General features: G+C 46.1%; 1 protein-coding gene across 10 annotated transcripts in view; it reads right to left on the reverse strand.

Moving 5' to 3' along the window:
• Positions 1-22,407, reverse strand: part of PTPRT (protein tyrosine phosphatase receptor type T) — a 503,103-nt gene that overhangs the window by 191,449 nt on the left and 289,247 nt on the right. For all 10 annotated transcript variants that reach the window (XR_011699370.1, XR_011699371.1, XM_071573285.1 and 7 more), the window contains exons 8-9: positions 7,779-8,075; positions 6,364-6,473 (exon numbers count right to left, since the gene is read on the reverse strand). Coding sequence is in view for 8 of the 10 variants with exons in the window: in XM_071573285.1 (XP_071429386.1) it covers positions 6,364-6,473; positions 7,779-8,075 (407 nt within the window). In the remaining 2 variants the exon portion in view is untranslated. The remainder of the gene's footprint in view (positions 1-6,363; positions 6,474-7,778; positions 8,076-22,407) is intronic.

Consider the following 22,407-nt stretch of genomic DNA (forward strand, 5'->3'; position numbering starts at 1 on the left):
TGCATCCCACAAACATTGACCTTATGCAGGACCCTCTAAAGAGGCAGTTTCCATGTAACAACCTCTCCTGCAGAGAAAAAGTGAGTGAGGTGATGGAGAAGAAATGGCATATTGGCAACTGGAGAGATGAAGAAGGGCAGACTGCAATTTTACATGGTAACTAAGAGGATCTGTAGCCTCTGAAGTGCAATTTAAACTCAAATCCACTGGGATTAGAGTACTAGGCTCCAAGCATCCCATTAAAGAGCTGAAATGGAGTATGAAAGTCCCTTGTATTATTATTCCTGGCATCTAAATAGAGATTTACAGCATTTCAGAAACAGTGACTGAGAAAACCAGCTCGTTAGAAGCTACAAATGGACCCTTATTTTTCCCAGCACCAATGTGCAACCCACCTGGGGCTTAACAACCCTAAGGAGGAGGACACAAGTGATGACAAGGCTACACCTTGCACTGTTTAAAAAGAGAGCTTGTTTTTCCAGCATTACCTTTGGGCAGGGCTCCCTGAAAGGGCTGCAACACTCTGAGGGCCATTTTTCCAGCCAAAGAGCTGAATATTTGGTGATGCCAAAGGAGTTTTTGTTCTGATTTTCACATTTTGTAGATTTTAGGAACACAGTAGTTGTAGAATTTTAGAAGGTTAATATTTCTAACAGTTTAAGTTTAATGCCTTTCTATCACTACCCCTGTCCCAGAACAGGGAGCTCAAATTCCTTTAGTTAATTAATCTTGTTTAGACTCCTTTCTAAGGTAGAGCTGAAGGATATCAGAAGGCCCACAGAACGAAACATAAACACAGGTCAGAGTGACCCAAAAGCCAGAACTGGACGAACTCCAAGAGACCTTTGTGTGCCTGAGGAAGAGGAGCTGATGAAGACAGAGGGTCTTGACGACCTCAGACCCAATTCTGGGGGTTGGACAGGGGTGGGACCAGGGCTGGACTGAGAAATGTGTAAAGCAATGATTGGAGGGATCTGATTATAACAGCCATGGAAACAAGAACTGAGGCACATGCATGTCATCCTGTATTCCTGTGGGCTGTAGGCCTGTGATATTAAAGGACCTTTACTTTCTATCTTACCCTACACTAACGTGCTCAGAGTCCTGGTTTTGGGGGGAAGGGTCACTCATGGCATCATGGGAGCCACCCTTTAACTGCTGTTGGGATTGCAATACCTGTAACAATGCCTTCCCCCAAGGGAGGTGACAAACAGCTCAGGCAGGAGTGTTAGATAAGTTGGGTTTTTTTCTTCTTCCTGTTCAAGGGTAAAATATTCCAAAACCAGACAATTCTAAAGAACAGATTACACAAAAATTGTATTTACAAAGTCAAAAGCCAACATCACTCACTGAGAGCACCTGGAAGCTTTCAGCTGCCCAAAGGAACAGCAAACTGCAGATATAAAGAAGTTTTGATTACTTACATTTCCAAGATGCAAGTTAGCACAAAATATGTGGGCACAGAGAAGTATCTGAAGCACTTCAATTTGGATTAGAGAACAAACCTTTGAGACGAGTCATCTAAAAGCAGAATTGAAGTGCCAGAGATGGTCCCTGACCTCAGACTGCTTGTTCCTGCAGCCTAATGACAGCATCAGTCTTTCTGCTGTTTGATAATGGTTTCACTTTACACACACTTAGGAAAAAAAAAATAAAAAAACAAAACAAAAAAATCTCCTCTTTGAACACAAAGGCTTTGAAAGTGAACTCCCACATGGTGTGAGCACAAGGAGCAGCATTTGAAGATCAGGGATTTTAAAGCAGAGCAGCTTTTATAAAATTGGTTAAAAAAATATATATAGAATTCAACAAGTTGTGGTGCTTTCAGTCTGCCAGAATCACTGTGGGAGAGGATTGCTAAAATATTACTAAACTGTGCCACTCCCAGCTCGCTCTGAGAGACAGCTGTGACAGGACCTCTTCAGGAGCATCACAGGCAGAGCCACCTCTGGGGAGCACTTTACCCACCCCGGGCACCAGCAGAGCCCATTCCTGCTGATCAGCTGTTCCTGGGCACACACGGACCCACCTGTCCTGTGGAGGTACCTACACATCTTGAGGCCACCTGGGGGCTCCAGGACAGGGAGAGCTCTGAGGCTTTACCTGCTGTTCCACCAGCAGCCTGTGCATGTCCCAGCTGGCCTTCCTGACCAGACAGCCCAAGTGACACCTCCCAACTCACCACAAGCTCCTGTTTTTCACAGCATTTCTGGGTTCCACCAGAACACCCCAGAGCAACCTGCACAGCACTTGCTACACAGCTCATATCCCAACCTTCCCAACACACTGATGAACTGACTTGCAATTCCCAGAGCTTTCCAAGTTGCCTGGAACACAAAGTTTCTGCTCTCTGGAAACAGATTATATACTCATTTGGGGATCTAGAAGGTTCCTTTGTTTAAAAATCCAGCTGTGGCTGTACCCAGAGAAACAATGAATTCTCAACTGAGTGCAGGGAGGGGGTAAACCAGTTCTAAGTGCAAGGCTATTTCTTTATAAAAAGGCATTTTGAAGGATAAACATCAATCAGAGACTTGCAGAAGCCAAAAAAGTTCCTTTATTAACAGAAGCTCAACAGAAGCCACCAGTGTGCCCAGGTGGCCAAGAAGGCCAAGGGGATCCTGGCCTGGAGCCAAACTAGCGTGGCCAGCAGGCCCAGGGCAGTGACCCTTCCCCTGGACTCTGCCTTGGGGAGGCCACACCTTGAGTGTTGTGTTCAGTTCTGGGCCCCTCAGTTGAGGCAAGAGATTGAGGGGCTGGAGTGGGGCCAGAGAAGAGCAACGAGGCTGGAGAAGGGACTGGAGCACAAGTGCTGTGGGGAGAGGCTGAGGGAGCTGGGGGTGTTTAGCCTGGAGAAGAGGAGGCTCAGAGGTGACCTCAGCACTGTCTGGAACTGCCTGAAGGGAAGTTCTGGCCAGGTGGGGGTTGGTCTCTTTTCTCAGGCACTCAGCAATAGGACAAGGGGGCACGATGGGCTCAAGCTCTGCCAGGGGAAATTGAAGTTGGAGATGAGAAAAAAATTCTTTGCAGAGAGAGTGCTCAGGCATTGGAATGGGCTGCCCAGAGAGGGGGTGGATTCCCCATCCCTGGAGGTTTTTCAACAGAGCTTGGCCGTGGCACTGAGTGCCATGATCTGGTAAAGGCACTGGAGTTGGACCAAGGGTTGGACTTGATGATCTGGGAGGTCTTTTCCAACCCAATCGACTCTATGATTCCAGGATTAAGTTCCTTTCATTTTGTTTAGGTTCCTTACAAGTATTGAGTTTTTACAAAATTAATGTTTCTGGCTGCTCAACAGCTTGCTGGAGGTTGCACTGCTGAAGCCCAACCAGCACACAAACAGTGGGAATGCAACTGTAGTGGCAATTTGGGTGACAAGGACACCTGCCTGGCAGGGAGCTCCAGGAATGACGGGGGCCCTGAGAAGAAAATTGGTGCCAAAAAAGAGCAAGTGGGATGTCAGCAGGATAGACAGTGTGATTATATGGAAGCATTTTAGAAGCTTGCAAAAAAGTTTTTATAACAGAACTAGAGAGGAAATACAATATCCAAATACAACAAATAAGATCTTGCTGCTGATGAGGAACTATTACTTAGGAGGAGACGGAGGTGGGGTTTTATTTGTTTCTATTGGGAGGATTTGTGCCCAGGGTAGTTTGATAGACCATCCCTTGCAAGAGGCCTCCATGGGACCCTGGCCAGCTCCTCCCAGGGGTAATGCAGAACCTGACACCACTAACTCAAATCCATGAAGTGACGTTACTTAGTAAATATCTTACAGGGTTTTTTTCTCTAATAAATGTTGATAGGGTTTGGGGGTTTTTCATTTCTAATAACAGTGACACAATCTCAGAGCTCCTAGAGAGCAAATTCATCAGCACATCACTGAGCCTGCCAGGTCAGAGCAGCAGTGCTGCCTCAGGATCTGCTCCCTGGCAGAGGGAGCTCTTGTCAGAGCCTTCTGCTTCTCCCTGGATCAGTGTTGGGCCATGAGAAAGAACTGAGAACCTCCCACAGATTAACCACCAGCCCTTCTTTCCATCTTGAACCACCAGGTCACCTGAACTCTGTTAAAGCAGCCTAAGCCACAGTGATACTGAAAAAAGGTAAAACCCTGTCTAATAAATAGGTTTATCAGACAAAAAGGTTGTGCTGCCAAGTGATGACACTTTGCTGTCTGCAAGTGTAGTGCCCCATGAACAGTGTGTTCCATTGCATGGACACTCATGTTCCACAGGGAGCCAACTACCCTGACAGTGCCCTGCCCATCTCTCCTGTATTTTTATCTCCAGCTGGAACTTGTCTCAGGTGCCATGAAGAATGGAAAGGTTCTGTATGAGTTTTCACATGTAAGGAGGTAGAAGAGAGGGGAAAAAATCATTCATGACAACCTCCAGGCACTCTGCTTCTCCTGGTGTTTCTAACACTTGGGTTTTCATCCTTTTGGAGATGAAGGGGAGGAGGAAAAGGAGGAAGAGTTTGAATTCACCTTGACTTCTCTTTGTCTTCAGCTGCCAAATATGCACAGAGTCATTATCAGAACAGAAAGATTTGTTTGTGCCTCCGCTGAGACTGGAGCAATGATGTGACTTGAGGGGCAAAGCCACTGTCATGATGCATCACAGCCCTGGAGGCATTAAAGTGTCTCTGTGCAGCTGCTCAGCCAGAAAAGCTACTCACATTGCTGGAGTCCTTTCAATGAGCTGAGCCCAAGGCAATATTTTAGTAAGAAACTGCTTCTTTAAAAATTAAAAGGAGTTATTTTTGCATCATTTGCATCATTTGACTTGAGTTATTTTAAATGTGTTCTGATATAGGTCACCTGTGTTGCCAGAAAAAAAGATGAACTGGCAACTAGTTCTATTCAGATTAAACCCTTTAAAATGCTGACAGCTTTATTGCCCAATTCCTTACACAGACACCTTCAAAAGCCATGAAATTCCAAGGGTTAGTTCTACCCTAGTGCTGACAGGTGACATGCAACCTGCACACATTTCCAGGAGTGTCTCAGCTGTGGCCAGGAAAAAATGACTCCGTACTTAGTCATGGATTCCAGCCTGGCTGAAATGACACAGAATTAGCAAGAGGAACTTCTACTTATCTATTCTGTGTTGCCTAATCAAACCCAGTGTCCCTCTGGGAGCCAGCTGGAGAGAGGACCTCAAAGTGCAGCTCCATTTAAGCCCAAGACAAAGTTGCTTTCTCTTGTTCATTCTGTAGTGTGAGAGCTCATTGATGTTAAACCTGCTGGAACCTTCCCTTTGAGCCCCACTGTGATAGAGACAGGCAGTGTTAGCAAGGACATCTCTCAGGGACACGTGACAAGACATGCTGTTCCAATCTGAGAAGCTGGATGGGAAGAGGGAAGGAGCAGAATGAACCTCCCTAGTGATGGCAGAGCTGCTTCTTGCAGCTGTGCCCTTCCCAAAATAAGCCTGGACACACACCCAGCATAAAAGAGAAAGCAAAGCAAAGGGGTTCTTGCCCCTCTGTGTCAGAAAACGCTGCACGAGCCCACAGGGAGGGGTTTTGCATCACCATAAGAGCAAAATTTTGTTTCACTTCTCATCTTAGAGCAGCAGAACCCATAAACTGACACAGCTCAGCCAGCACTGCTGCAACACTTTCTGCTACTTAACCAAAGTGCCTTCACCTTCCCCTGTAGGACTGTCCCTCATTGCCAGGACCCTCCAAAGCAGTCCCTCCTTTTCCACATATTTGGGTGTATGTGACACTAGGGATTGTGTCACCAGAAGCACAGGACAGCAGTAACACCTCCTCACCTTACCTAGAAACATCACCTCTGAGGCACTCTAGAATCACATTTAATAGGGTTTTATTCTCACCCAGCACAGGATGGGCAGTGCTCATCCCAAAACCTGCTGTACACTTTGTCCGGAATCAGGGACATGGTAGGGCTGAGCAAACATGCCACTGAAAGGTTCAAGAAGGACATGTAAGACAGGACTTAATGGTTGCATTCTGCTGAGATTGACTACTGGAAAGGCAAAAAGGGATTAGTTACAGTGGTTAGGTACAAAATCCAACAGTGTTTTACCTCAAGAAAAGAAGAAAAGGAAAGAAAACAGACCCTGGAGCTACTACAGAAGGAAAAAGCACAGGAGCTGAGCACCTGGGGGAATGTGTGGATCTCATTTTGCCACAAATATTGGAAATAAATCTTTTCTGTTAAAGTGGAAAACTTTCTCGGTGATAGCAGCAGACTATCTAGAAGATTCTTATCTATTTTAATCAGGCTTCTTTAAGCACCTGCTGGAAACTCTCAGAGCTCAGGATTGGCTTACACACATATGCAAAGGGCCCTGTGGCACACATTCCTTGACAACAATCTGTTCTCCTCACCTCATAGAGTGTAATGATGCCATTTGTCTCATTTGGAGGCTTCCACTGAACATAGATCTTCTCTTCAAAAGGTCCTCCCTGGATGGATTCCAAGGGAACAGGTCCAGGAACTACAGGGGGGAAAACAGCCCAACAAACTGTGTTAAAAACTACCACCAGCTCCAGCTGGACACACACGAGAAGACACCAAAAGGGTGCCAGGCAGAGAGTTCAGAATTAAGAATTAATAAATAAATAAAATTTAAAATTAAAATCCATAAAGGCACTACCATTACCATCAATATGAAAGGCCTATTTCTCAACTTTTGGTTCAAATAAGGATACTCTAATGTAACAACTAAGTGATAAATAAAACTAGAACCCATGAAAACACGGAGCTAATTTCAGTATGGTTTTATTCCAGCACAGCAGAGCAGCAACAGGGAATTTATTTTGTCCTTCTCTGCCCACACAACAGCAAAGCTCTCTCCACCTGAACAGCCAGACTGCACCTTGGCATGGAGGTGCTACTGCCCTGCACACCTTTATCAACAGGAGAGATTGATTTGCTTAGCAGAGTAACGATGTCAGATTTATATTTCCTTAGAGCTACAAGGCCAGCTAAAAAAATCCACCTACTCAGGCAAAATTTTAATGCTGTGCAAGATAACTAACCAAATGCACTCCCAAGCCTGTCTGGTAACACCCTGCTCATTTTTCTGAAATATCTGCCATCCTTTCATGTCCCCCACATGATATATTGGGTTGGAAGAGCCACTTGCAGCTGAGAGCAGCTCAGGACAGCAACTTGTTACAGCTCAGGCTGAGGAAGAATTTGTGTTTTACACATTAGACAGGAAGGAGGCTCTTAGTGCATGAGAGTCCTTGGTCAGAAATAGCTCAGGTGGGATAACAACACTGAAATTTTCCATCAGTTCTTCCAGAAAGCTCTTCTTTTGTATCCAGAACAGAAGAGTTCACACCCAGTTGAGTTTGTTTCTAAGATCTATATGAAATATGATGTGCAGAAGACCAACATTAAGAAAAGCTACACTCTGGCAGAGAAGGCATTTTACTTCTTTTGGGGACATCTCTTTTTGTGAAGGCACAAGAAAAATCAACACATGCCAGGAGGACATTTGCCCATATGATAAAGGAAGCTGCTGGGTGGCTCCTGGGTAGTTCAGAACACAAGGAATTAAACCTACAGCTCTGTGGGAACTGCTCAGATTGGTGTTTGTCATGTCCAAGCACTTCAGGGATCTTTGTCTTTTCAAGAACATGGTTATGAAAAGGGATTATTTCCACCTACAAGTTTTACACTGTCCAGAGAAGCCATTTACAAGTCTCATGGGGCAGAGGGTTATGTTGTTATTTACAACTCACAAACATGAGTCTTCCCCAAGGCCCAGGGATGCAAACCCAACCTGACTTACCATCCTCCTCGGTCTGCACAACCAGCTCCTCGCTTTCCATCTTGCCCTCGGGGTTGGAGAGCGCCAACCTCAGCCTGATGGTCATGAAGGGCCGCAGGCCCCGCAGGGTGTAGTGGGAAGAGGTCTGGATGAGCTCCTCCGCCTCGAACTTCTGCTGGTTGAACACGTAGTGGTAGTTCACGGTGAGGTTGTAGCTGTGGCAGCGCGTCACGGCGTAGCCGAAGGGCTCCCACTGCAGCGTCAGCTGCCGCGCACGGATGTCCACCACCTCCACGTGCTGCGGCCCGTGCACGGGGTCTGAGGGGAGAGAGAGGAGGAAAAACATGCTTTGATATGAGGGTTGGTTTCTTGTAGCCTCGTTATGCTGTGTGCTGAAGGAATCTGCAATGATATGGGAGCTCCTGGTCGTGCATTATCAGTCCATTAACCCAGGAGAAGTGTGTGCTCTCTGCTCACCCCGACCATGTGGGCTCTGAGAGCCCCCAGAAAGGACACACAGGGACCTCCAGCGAAGGCAGGAACAAAGAGGCAGTTTGATCAGGGGTACAGGTTTATATGGACTTTGGAGGGATACAAATTCACCAATAAGGGACAAGAGGGGAGTCTGGATTTGTGCCAATACGAGTAAGGGGATTTACATTCAATGGGAAAGGGTTTCAGGAAACATGAGGTCACTGTCCTTCTCCCAGCCCCCTGGCCTGGCAGGGGGTTATGGGAAGAAGACAGTGACTATGCAATTTTTACATTTAGTACATTTAAACCACATTTAAACCATCAGTTGTTAAAGCATTCTCAGTGGCTGGTGTATTTTCCTCATCAGCCCATTTCTGGCATGACATTCTCCAAGGCATGTATTGAGAATGCATTGCTACACTTTGAGGCTCAAAAAGGTCAGTCAGCTATTAAAGGGCTTTGTTCTGTATGGCCAGAGTAGCCCAGCACTTCCTGGTGCTGAAAGTTCTTGTGTGCACCTGGTGGTTCTCCAGGTCCCAGGGCTTAGTCCATTAGACCACACAGAGACCACAGGAGAGGGAGGAGAGAGTTTATTCCTACAGGTCAGCGTTTATATGGACCTTGGAGGGATCCAAAACCCACCAACAGGAAACAAAAGGGGCTTGGCTGTGGGCCAATGGCAATCAGGGGATTTACATCCAACTGCAAAGGGGTAGAGAACATCCATGTCCCAACTTCCCTCCAGACCCCTGGACAGCAACTATCTCAAGGGATCTTGGGAAGGAGAATCAGTGACTTTGCAAAAAAGACAATAGAAACCATTTTGCAGATTTAAACAACATTAAAACCCTCAGTTGTTAAGGCATTAGAAGTGGCTTCTTCATTTTCTTCACAAGTCCACTTGTGGCAGGACTTTTTCCATTCCAAGTATTGTAATTCAATTCCTACATGCACTGTGTGTGAGTGATGGGGAAGGAGCATCAGCTCCACTCTCCCAAGGCCCTGAACAGAGGTCATGGCTCCTGATTCCTGTGAAATCTCACTAAATTGGACAATGGCAACATGATCCCATCAGGTAAGGGGTGGGAAAATTAAATTTTCTTCAGCCTTAGGAAAAAATACCCTTTAAAAATAATAGTAATTGATGGTCTGCTTGACAGTGACCAAGAACCTCTGTGAGTCCAACCCCAGAATCACAGAATCATAGAATCGATTGAGTTGGAAAAGCCCTCCGAGATCATCGAGTCCAACCCCTGGTCCAACTCCAGTCCATTTACCAGATCATGGCACTCAGTGCCACGGCCAAGCTCAGTTGAAAAACCTCCAGGGATGGGGAATCCACCCCCTCTCTGGGCAGCCCATTCCAATCCCTGAGCACTCTCTCTGCAAAGATTTTTTTTCTGATCTCCAACTTCAATTTCCCCTGGCAGAGCTTGAGCCCATCGTGCCCCCTTGTCCTATTGCTGAGTGCCTGGGACTGATGTAAACACAGAGAAAATGGCCCCAGAGAAGGAATGAACTCAAGTGCCTCAGCTCTGCAGCCCCTACACCCCCTGCTGCCCCTGAACTCATTCTCCTCAGAGCCTGAAGCCCAGCAGAGCAAGAATTAAGACAAAGAACCTGATTGTGGGACTTGAACATCACAGTGCTACTGTGCCCTCATTTTTTAAAATTCTTTAATGTTCTGGTAATGGGGTGTTCAAGCAGATCCTACAATTCCTGGACAAAGTTTTCTGAGTCATCTCAACCTTGTGCCAATAAAACTTTTATTTCAGATCATCTCCACGCCTTGGTCCCACCAAAGTTTCTTTGCTCTTTATTATTCTTTCTACAGTAACTGGCTGAGGTACACTTTGAATATTCATGTGTAGGAATCATTTTCACCTGCTGTTCCTTAATTTATTTTTAACAGCATAACTCAAATGCTCTGACTACACTCTGCCCTTTATATAAAATATAAATGTATGTACTGCTAGACATGTAGACATAAAGAATGAAGGATGAGTGAGTAAAATCAGTGTTTGAGATAAGTCAGATGGTGATAATACTACAGATGTCATAGTTTGTTTATCTGACAGTTCTTTGACTTACAAAGCTCAAGTTGTATTTGCTTTTTTGCTCAACACATATCCAAGCAAGGTAATTAGAAAACATATAATTTCTCCTAAAGTTTCTTGATTTATAGCACAATTCAGGGTCCTGCCCACTTCTCATGTTCTCTCATGACTTTAACGTATGGAAGGAACATTTTCATGGGAACAAAGAAGTTGGAAGGACTCTTGAATACTAGTCACACTTATTTGAAATTAATTCAAGTGGGAAAAAAAAGCCTTCTAGTAATTCTTGATGGTAAAGCACCCACCAGCCATCCTGCTGCTGCATCAGCAGAAAATACACTGTAACTACCTACAGATTCTGTATTACTGCTAAAAATCCCATAAAGACTGGCAATGGGAAAATGTTCTTCATCTTTATATAGACACACACACATGCAGACACTTTGGAAAGAGGATGGATATTAAAAGACCAGGGGTCTAAAGTTAGCAAGTGGTTTAGGTTTCCATATAAATCATGTCAGTCCCTCAGCACCCAGAAAACACCTCCTAAATGACAGTATTTACTACTCTGTGTGGAAAAAAAGGGAGTAATTTAGAGGTTAGGAAGTTTCTATGCATGGATATGCACATATATACTTAGCATTCATGTACTATAAAAACACAAAATGTACATTTTTGTAGATGAATTGTGTGGATAAATGAGGTGAACAAGAGAATCACAGAATCGATTAAGTTGGAAAAGACCTCCAAGATCATCAAGTGCAACCCTTGGTCCAACTCCAGTCCCTTTACCAGATCATGGCACTCAGTGCCACGGCCAAGGTCACCTCAAAAACCTCCAGGGATGGGGAATCCACCCCCTCTCTGGGCAGCCCATTCCAATGCCTGAGCACTCTCTCTGCAAAGAATTTTTTTCTGATCTCCAACTTCAATTTCCCCTGGCAGAGCTTGAGCCCATCGTGCCCCCTTGTCCTATTGCTGAGTGCCTGGGAGAAGGGACCAAGCCCCACCTGGCCAGAACTTCCCTTCAGGCAGTTCCAGACAGTGCTGAGGTCACCTCTGAGCCTCCTCTTCTCCAGGCTGAACACCCCCAGCTCCCTCAGCCTCTCCCCACAGCACTTGTGCTCCAGTCCCTTCTCCAGCCTCGTTGCTCTTCTCTGGCCCCGCTCCAGCCCCTCAATCTCTTGCCTCAACTGAGGGGCCCAGAACTGAACACAACACTCAAGGTGTGGCCTCCCCAAGGCAGAGTCCAGGGGAAGGGTCACTGCCCTGGGCCTGCTGGCCATGCTAGTTTGGATCCAGGCCAGGATCCCATTGGCCTTCTTGGCCACCTGGGCACACTGGTGGCTCCTGTTGAGCTTCCTGTCCCTCAGTCCCCCCAGGTCCTTCTGCCTGGCTGCTCTCCAGCCACTCTGTGCCCAGCCTGGAGCACTGCAGGGGTCTGTGAAATGAAACTCTGCACCAGTAAAGGTAAGCCCAAACCTCATTCCAAGATGCATTGGAAAGAAAGAAAACCTGAAAACAACAGGCAGATGTTTGTCCTTGACCTTCTGAACTCTCCACTCCACCAAGCAATCACCTGCAGCCCCACACCCAGAACGTGGCTGAGACACAGCAAAAACATTTCACACCAAGACAACGATGAAGCTGAAGATGGTAATTAAATTCCATATTCATTCTATACTTTTTTGGTTGTTTGTTTTGTGGGGTTTTTTTAATTACAGTTGTTTTAAGTCAGTTATGTTATGGAATGACCAGCACTTAGAAGGTGTTTGCTGATTCATCACTTCAAGATGTGCTGACTATACCAGCAAGGAGCAACCTGGTCCAGCATCATCTCACCAAGTCATGTGGCCAACCCTGGCCTGGGGAACACACCTGCAGGTTACATAATCTTCCTTTATCATCCCGTTCACATTTGCCTTTTCCTTTTCTACCCAAATTCTAATCCTGCTCAAACTTTTACTGTCAAACCTGTAAGCTACACCCTGAGGAGCCTTTGGTTTTGCAACACAACTTTTCCACCAGAGCAACCAGCCTATTAATTCCAGATACCTGTGGGTTACAAAGCAAGAAGCCAAACCAGCCAGTGCAGACACCACCACACAAGCCCAGAACACACCACATCCCCCCCCAGGACTCTCTGTTCTCAGTCTGACCATGATATTTTCCTGTCCAATGAAAAAAGTGATCCTGATGCTGTAAGAATTCCCAGGGAGAGCAGGGAGGGGGTGCAGGTCTCAAATACCCAGATCCTGAGGTTGTCCCTGAGTGCAGTTGTAGAGACTTGTTATCTGATGGCCTTCTGTATTCTTGAGCAGAGCTGAGTAAGTTAGCATGTAAAAACTACTTACATTTTAGGTTCAGAGAGAAAGAAATCAAACTGGAATCAGGTCAACAAACAGGAGCTGGCCCTGGAAAGCTTTACATTCTCTCCAGTTCCCTCAGTTCCAATCTCCTTTTTTTTTATTTTTCTGAGAACTGAGACTATATAATTTTGAAAACGTTTTGCTGTTGCCACAGTGATCTCCTCTGCAGCAGAAGCCATTGAGACCTCATGTTTACAGCTGAGCTTTTGCACTGCTGTTTTCAAAGGACAGAGGTCCTACTGTCCTCTCCATGTAATTCCTTTTGCACCTCAGCTTTGTAAGTGTTCAGTCTCAAAAGGTCTGTAGTGCCTGTCCCTGGGCTATGACTGTCTAACATCACCCATTTTTCATAATTTTTCTACAACCATCTGGTAATGGTGATGTTTGAAACTCAATGAACATCTCCATTTCTGTATTCTTGGAATTACAGCTTTCAAATAATGCAAGAAAACACCTGAAAATCAGTAAACTTAGTGGCACAAAAGCTGCCAGTGAGTATCTCAGCTTCAGCTGCACCAAAACACCCACCAAAGCAGGACAGAAACAGACTGGCCCAATTCACTACTTAAGAAATCAGATACAAAAAAAAAAAATCAGTGTAACCTGCATAAACTGAAGGAAAATTTCCTAATTGTCCTGAGACCTTGGTGAAAAACCAAAGGGAATTCTTAAGAGGCCAGAGCAATGAAAAAGAGTCTTGAACCCACACAAGGAAAATTGCACTCTCTGGGATTTCACTGTGCAAATGCTGAATTTTCATTTCAGCCAGGTTGAAGCATTAATTACATTTTGAAAGTTCACATCAAAGTCAAAGACTGAACAGTATTTTCAATACCCCCTCACCCACTGATGCTTTGCTACCTCTCATTACTCTGGTGGCTGCTGCAAACACTCAGCAGCCAGGAATCTTTCTGAAGCCCTTGAGATGTGGAAGTCTAGAGGGGTCTGGAGCACAAGGAGAGGCTGAGGGAGCTGGGGGGGCTCAGCCTGGAGAAAAGGAGGCTCAGGGGGGACCTTCTTGCTCCATCTGCAGCTCCCTAACAGGAACAGGAAGCCACGAAGGGTCGGGCTCTGCTCCAGGGAACAGGGACAGGAGGAGAAGGAATGGCCTCAGGTTGAACAAGGAGAGGTTTATGTTGGATATGAGGGAAAATTTCTTCCTGGAAAGGGTGGTCAGGCATTGGCACAGCTGCCCAGGGAACTGGTGGAGTCACCATCCCTGGAGGCATTTAAAAGATGTGTCAATGTGGCACCTGGGGACGTGGTTTAGTGGTGGCTTTGGCAGTGCTGGATCAACAGTTGGACTTGATGATCTTGGAGGTCTTTTCCAATGAAGGAAACTCTCCCAGTGATCCTTCAGTGCTGCACTCTGTCCTCAGTCCAGGTAAAGACACACTGGTGGCCCAACAGTGACGTTCAGAGACTTCTCCTGCCACCAAACCTTTACAGAAAAGTGGACTTTTATGGCCAGTTTTGCTCTTTCCTTATTGAGTGTCACAGAGCTCATTTTATTCACTGTAATCCCCAGGCTCAAGGTGAGGTACAGAAAAGAAAAGGTTAATTTAGATTATCAATAACGATTGTCAGGGCTTTATACCCCTCCAGCAGGAGAACAGAGAGGAAAGAAGCTGTGGAGAGACACTGGGGTTTGAACACAGAGCTCAAGTTGAGGAAGGAAGTTAAACACAGACAATCAGCTGCTGCCCCCGGGTTAATTACCTGTGCAGGAGCCTAATTGCAAGAATTGCTGCTGTCAGTGAAGACATGGCACTGAGTGGAAGGTGTCTGTGCTCATCTGGGGCCCTGTGCCTGTGTCTCCTGACCCTCTGGAGAGCAGGAGGCAGAGTTTATTAGCAGTGCAGGTGTCCACTGATTAAATTCTGTTTCCCAGCAGTAGGTTACAGAGGCTGAGAATGCACAAAGGGAAGAAAAAGGAGTGTGACATGAGCAGCAGCTCTGTGTGAATCCTGCACTGATGCTTTCTGATACAGAAAGCAAAGAGGTTGTAGGTGTGATTTCTGCCTTCCCCCAGCACAGCCACACCAGAGCTCATCACCCAGTCCTTGCCACCAGCACAGGCCAAACAGCACCTGGGCACCCCAGAGGTGTCCCCAGGCACACTGGGAGGAGATATGTAGAAAACTGGGTGCACTGGTAGTTAGTGAGGCCACCAAATCTTGTGTTTGCCCAACTACCAGCACGGTACAGCCTCTCTCTGTAACCCAGAATAATATTTCAATTCGTTTTCTTTTACAGAATATAAATCTGGCAGGATCACAGAATGGTGGAAACTGCATAGAATACAAACAATTTGAAATATATAAATGAATTGAAACAGCGGCCACTTTTCAAGCAACAACAAACTCCTCTCACAGAATCACTGGAAGGCTTGGGCTGGCAGGGACCTTAAAGCTCATCCAGTCCCACCCCCTGCCATGGGCAGGGACACCTTCCACAAGCCCAGGTTGCTCCAAACCCCATCCAACGTGGCCTTGGATCAGCAGTTAGGAGATTTCCTTTGTATTTTTCAAAGACATTGTTCTTGTTCTACACATGAAAAAACAAACAGCAATGTCTCCAGCAATGATTTTGCTCCAGGTATCAGATAAAAGTTGAAACCTTCTCTATCTCCCCTGTGCTCCCTACACCTCCTCTTCCTCCTTATATTTTCACAGGATGAAACATGTTTAGGGAAACACATCTATTATCAAAATAGGCAGCAAGACAAACAGCACAAACATTCCAGTGATTCACCTTAAATTCAAAATTCAAGTGTGTGTGATGGTTGAGGATAAAACCAGCAACTCTACAGCGTGTGCTGTTCATCTCTCCAAAGAGCCCCTGACAGATGAGTTGTCCCATAAACACTTTCTGAATCCTTGTCCTATGCATGGACATTCTGAATGATGGACAGCTCTGTCCAGCCCTCAAGGGCACCATGTCTCTGTGTGACAGTTCCTTTGCTGAGCCTCACAGCTCAGGCAGTGCTGCCCATCACATCTCAAAGCCTCTGAGCCAAAATGGGGGAGAAAGACCTTTACAGACATGACAGATAAAAACACTGATTAAACAGAGCTCACTCATCTTTCAGTACTGTGAAAATTGGCTTTGCCCTTCTCTGCAGAAAGATCTTCCTAATATTTGGATCTAATTTTTGCTTTCTTTTACACTACTTCACATATCACTGGTCCAGGAGCTGTGCAGGCAGAGCTGAAAGGAGGCAATTATACAGAAAGGCACGTTCTGAGGGAAGACTTGAAACAGAGAAAAGAGAAAAAAGGAGTGAGACTGACACAATAAAATCACCACAAAACAAACAACCTGTTTGTGAGTTGCCTACAACCAAGTAAAGCCCAAGCCACATAGAAAGAAAAAGGTGTCATTAGAGCTGATGAACTGAATCAGGCTATTGCAGGGCACTCTGTGAGCACTAAAGAGGAAGCAGTGCTGCCACACAGATAAAGCTATTACAAAAGAAATCTGAACTAACTTAGAAAATGGAGCATGTGCTGAGACAAGCCAGGGACTGAGCTCTCTCAACAGTTAACACCATCTTTTTAGTTCAACTCATAGCACATCATCTTCATTTTTCTTTGGTGGCAAATTTTACTTACAATTCTGAACTGAAAGAAACCCGAGATTTGAAAACTAAAAAAAAGGAAAGTATTTGATGCATTACAAATCCCATGAATCACAGAATCATAGAATGGATTGGGTTGGAAAAGACCTCTGAGATCATCAAGTCCAACCCTTGGTCCAACTCCAGTCCCTTTACCAGATCATGGCACTCAGTGCCACGGCCAAGCTCAGTTGAAAAACCTCCAGGGATGGGGAATCCACCCCCTCTCTGGGCAGCCCATTCCAATGCCTGAGCACTCTCTCTGCAAAGAAGTTTTTTCTGATCTCCAACTTCAATTTCCCCTGGCAGAGCTTGAGCCCATCGTGCCCCCTTGTCCTATTGCTGAGTGCCTGGGAGAAGAGACCAACCCCCACCTGGCCACAACTTCCCTTCAGGCAGTTCCAGACAGTGCTGAGGTCACCTCTGAGCCTCCTCTTCTCCAGCCTAAACACCCCCAGCTCCCTCAGCCTCTCCCCACAGCACTTGTGCTCCAGTCCCTTCTCCAGCCTTGTTGCTCTTCTCTGGCCCCGCTCCAGCCCCTCAATCTCTTGCCTCAACTGAGGGGCCCAGAACTGAACACAACACTCAAGGTATGGCCTCCCCAAGGCAGAGTCCAGGGGAAGGGTCACTGCCCTGGGCCTGCTGGCCACGCTAGTTTGGATCCAGGCCAGGATCCCATTGGCCACCTGGGCACACTGGTGGCTCATGATGAAACATCCTGCAATCTCAGACTTCTACCTTGTTAAACAGAACCAAACAAAACAAGACAAAAACAACTCAAATGCCTTCAAAGGGAGCCCAGACCTACCTGGACCTTTCCACTGGTTACAAAATGTGCCTGTCACATGCACAGCCACATGCCCAAGGGCACAGGACAGCAAAGGCTGTGGAGAACAGGACCTGAGCCTCCAGAACAGCCTCCCCAGCACTGCTGAGCTGCCAAACCTCCACCTGGAAACAACTTCAAGATAATTAAGCACCACTTCTTAAAAAAAGTTGATTAGCAACTGTTTAAAGGGAATTTTTTCCCCCATTAAATTATGAAATGGCAAAATGAAAGCTTTCTTTCTCTTATTCCTAAAACCTATTGTGCCCTAACAAACTTAAAAATAACAATTTAAAACAACAATAAAGGGTAATTACTGATTTTATTAAAAACATCTATCATGGGTACACAGAGCAATGGTATTGTATGGCTGGGAACAAAATGTACATTACTGAGCATTTTGATAATTAAATACAATAGCATAATTAAATATGCTAATGAAAGTGAGATTAGAAAGCAGGTAAACCACTTGGGTTTTTGTCAAACAAAAGTAAAATGCCTGTTTTTAAAAATTTATTTTATTATGCATACATATTTATTTTAACTATTTGTTTTACTAACATGTACATGCGTTTATTGTATTACCTCTTCCTCTGTGTACTTTGCTGTTATCTTCAAATGGACTAAGTGGAAGAGATGTAGAATAACACACTAGCTAGTTCCTGACAAAACATAAATTATCTCTATAAAAATAACTAAGGTAATCAAAATAGTAGGGAAAAGAGAGGCTTCCTCTACACAGTCAGGGGGCTGTTCAATTATTCTGAGCAGCAGAGAAAAGCACTGCTCTTGCCAACAGGTTTTGTCTTATTTTTAACTGTGCTTTCCTTTTATGTCAGTGCAACCTGCAAGGGAAATCCTCGGTGTCCTTTCAGAATCCTGCATTTCAGCAACAAAAATTTCAAAGAACAAAAATGTTTCTGCTTCTACGTGTTGGTCTGGCAGAAGGAGCTACTACTTGATGAGCCCTTGGCTTTGTGAGCGCTGCTGAAATACCCAAATTGTCCTGAACTGCAGGTCAGGGAGGTGCCCCTGCCCCTGTGCCCAGCCCTGGCAGGCACAGCTGCAGTGCCACGTCCAGCTCTGGCTCCTCAGCATGGGACAGACACGGAGCTCCTGGAGCGGGTCCAGCGCAGCCTGCGGAGATGCTGAAGGGCCTGGAGCATCTCTGGGAGCAGCCAAGGCTGAGGGAGCTGGGGCTGTTCAGCCTCCAGAGGAGACACTAGAGGGGACCTCCCCATGGCTGGCAGTGCCTGCAGGGAGGGGGCAGAGCAGGGACCAGGCTCTGCTCAGGGGACCCAGCCATGGCACAAGAGGAACGGGCAGGAACTGATGCCCAGCGAGTTCCACCTGAACACGGGGAAGAACTTCTTGGCTGTGCAGTGACCCAGCACTGAGCAGAGACCAGAGAGGGTGTGGAGTGTCCCTCACTGGGGATATTCCAGAACTGTCTGCACACAATCCTGTGCCATGTGCTCTGGGATGGCTCTGCTGGGGCAGTGAGGTGGGACCAGATGCACCACTGTGGTCCCTTCCAACCAAGCTGAGCCATTCTGGTTTTCTGTGACTCTTATCCATTTTTCTCAAGATTCAGGAGTAGCAGTGGCTCCCCTTTTCACCAGCTGTGGGTAGTCAGACACAAGGAATCTCTGTGTGATGGGTCCCAGCTGATTCCATGGCCTTGATGGCATCTGCAGGGAGTTGCTCTCTACAGGAGGCCACGTTGGCAGAAAACAGTAATAGTAATCATAATAACAAAAATAATAATAGTAATATTAATGAAACCCCAGTAAAACCAATCCTAAAATCTCCAATTTCTGAGAAAGCTAAGACTGGATCATTACTTGGAGCAGCACAGAATATGCCCCAACCACAGTAATGATGAGGTTGGGCAAATGGGGATTCCTCAGGAGCAAATGCTTGGAAGTTGAGCCAGTGGAAAAGAGGACCCAGACATTAATCCATGTCACCTGGTTTCTTTTCCCAGTTATTTCCTTAACTAGACTAAGAGCCATTGAAATTCCTGCAGCTGAGCTCTGGTTGCAATGCATTCCAGAAACACATGTTTAGAAAGGGTCCAGTCACAATTTATGAGCAGCTGTTTAACTCCAATTTCATGCTCATGTCCTCCTTGCACAGGGTGTTGGAGTCAGCAGTGCAATGGCATTAAGGCCATGGATGGTTAACTCCTACAGGAATGTACATATTGGAACAAATGTGCATTTCCAAATGCTAGAGACACTCTTTGGGCAGTGGAGGACAGATAGGAGTTTGCTCTGAGCAAAATCAATGCACTGCACTTAGCCCAATAATCACCCTTTTTCCAGGCTGTGTTTGCATTTCAGCACAAACAAGAATAAAGTAGAACTTCATGCCAGAGGGAAATGAGAGCTGAGGGTGAGGGGCAGGAGCAGCACTTCTTGAACACCATTTATATCTGATCAGTCTGACACTACGAAAATACCCTTAAAAGATTTCAATACAGGAATTATGTACAAGAAAATACAGATAATCCAGTTCTTCAGAAACACTGTCAAGCCTATAAAATGTGTCTCTCCTAACCCAGCCAGGGCTCTTTGTGTAATCTGAACACAGAGCAGTGTCAGGACTGGAGCAGTCTTGTTGATTCCCCCCAACACACGTTTTAAAATCTCACTGAAATCCAAACCATTCTCTTAGTCCAAGCATCACTCTTTAAACTCAGCAGCCTTTTTGACAATTATTTTTAAATGCAGTGGATTAATTGTCTGCTCAGAAAATGACTCCATTTGAAATGAAGCCAAACTGCTCCCAACCCCTGTAATGTCCCTGCTGCCACCTGCACACCTACAGCTTTCCATTATCAGAAACAGAAGCACAGAAAACTTTGGGTTGGAATGGACCTTAGAGACCATGGTGCTCCACCCCTGCCATGGGCAGGGACACCTCCCACCAGCCCAGGTTGCTCCAAGCCCTGTCCAACCTGGCCTTGGACACTCCCAGGGTTGGGGCAGCCACAGCTTCTCTGGGCACCTGTGCCAGGGCCTCACATCCTCATAGGGAAGTCTTTCTTCCTAATATCTCATCTAAACCTCTGCTGTTCTGGTTCCAAACAGTTCTCCTGGGGTTTGACTGGTGGTTCATGCACTGCAGGAGGAAGGACTCTCCAAGGCCAAGGCACTGCTCCAACGGGAAGACTGAGAAGCTGGTGAATATCCCACCAGCCCCACAGCAAAGATGATTTTATCCTTGAAAATAATTTCTCAGGAGAACTTCAGATCACTTACTTCATAAACTTTGAGGAACTTCTGCGTTTGTCTTTTTTTAAAACAAGCAGATCAGCCAAAAAGCCCCCCAAACTTGCAAAAAAACCCCCAAGAACTAGACCTGCTCATCAAGAATATCCAAATATCGCTGTGCCCTTTTGCACGACACTGCTAAAAGAAAGCGGTAACTTCCCATTCTCTAATCCGTATTTGCTGTGGAGTCCTGAACACATCCTTTAAAGCACTTCTCAGCTCATTTGCATAGCAAAGCAAGCGATTAGTGTGCAGCCACAGTCTTACAGGGGTATTAGCAGGGTTTAATTAAGTCATGGAGGTCTCCTACAAGGGCCCTGACAGCACGAACTCGTGTGGACACCCACACTGCACAGGTCCTCTGCCAGAGGAACATCTGCAGCTCCCTCAGAGCATGAAACCAGAGTGCCAGAGGAAAACTTTCTGCCTTCTTCAGACCAGAAAATGATGGAGGATGGAAAGAAGCCCAATGTCCATGCAAAGTGTGCTGGTGTTTAGTTTATAAGCTTTCCTACACAGTCCTATAGGGATACATTCATCTGGGAACTAAAAAATATCATAGAATCACAGAACACCCTGAGCTGAGAGGGATCCACAAGGACCAAGTCCAGCTCCTGGCTCTGCACAAAACAATACCAAGGATGCCATCAGATGTTCCTGGAGCTCTGGCAGCCTTGGGGCTGTGCCCACTGCCCTGGGGAGCCTGGTCAGTGCCCACCACCCTCTGAGGGAAGGACCTTTTCCTGAGATCCAGCCTAACCCTGCCCTGGCACAGCTCCAGCCATTCCCTGGGTCCTGTCACTGGTCTCAGAGGGCAGAGATGGGAGATGCCCCTCTGTCTTCCCTCATGAGACCATGATAAGGTCTCCCCTCAGCCTCTCCTTCCCTAGTCCTGTATAAATTGAGCCCTGGCTTTAATGAGCACAGACAGGAAGGTCAACCCTAACGAAGAATCTAAAAGTAGAAGCAGAGCTTCTGACTGTTTGTGCAACATAAAACAGTCATAAAATCACTGAGGTTGGAAAAGACCCCCAAGATCATCAAGTCCAACCCTTGAACAAATACCACCATGTCCAATAAACCACATCATGCAGCACCTTGACTACTCATTGACAGGTAGATGAAAATGCAGAGCCTGAGTTGGAGCTCTGCTTCCTTCCTTCATATCCCACAGGCAGGAGCAGAGAAGTGGCCACCCACCAGCTGGGGACGTAAATTCAGCACAGGGACAGACATGTTTGTTACTACAACCAACAGTTCCAATACAAACCCATGGCAGCCCATGGAAGACCTTGCAATGACAAGCTGCATGCACGTGGATCACAGCTGGATGAAGCTGGACTGCCAAGAGCCACATCTGGTTCTGGGGGAGCCCTGCCCTCATCTGTGGCTTCTGAAACAGAGAGGGTAAAACGAGGTTTACAGCACTACTTAAAACTACAATGCTAATGAGCAAGTTAGTCATGCCCTAAAAGTCAGGGGAAAGCTCATTTGTCCACATCAAGATCTTTATACTTCAGAATGTTGTTTTTTTCTGGGTGAATTGAGTCTCTTCCACTGGCAGTTTCTTACTGTGTATAAATAAATAAAGAAAGAACCCAAGTGGAAAAAAAGCAGTGTGTTCTGTTTTCAGCAACTATGACTTGATTCTTTGCTGCCATGGCTTCAACAGCAAGGCTAGGAGGAAGCAGATGGGCATTCAAGTGTGAAAAAAAAGCCTATGTTTTTAACAGAATTCGGCAGCTGAGCTCATTTCCACCCCATTAGGATCAGGCTATGAGACAGTGCTGCCAATGAAAGCCCAAGGGATTCGTTTTCCCCTCAGTAGCTTAAGCAACGCTCTGGGCACCAAATACAGATCACGACACTTTCCAGGGGGATTGCAAAGCTCATGCGGGGAACTGATCCAGATCCTGCCTTTCCATTCCTCAGTAAAGCCATTCCACACAAACACACCACTGTGCCCTGAAAGAGCCTGTTTGGAAATGGAAAGAGGAGAAAGGAGGGAGATGCTTATTGGAAATCCA

Source organism: Pithys albifrons, chromosome 18 (assembly GCF_047495875.1).
Source record: "Pithys albifrons albifrons isolate INPA30051 chromosome 18, PitAlb_v1, whole genome shotgun sequence".
Lineage (NCBI taxonomy): Eukaryota > Metazoa > Chordata > Aves > Passeriformes > Thamnophilidae > Pithys > Pithys albifrons.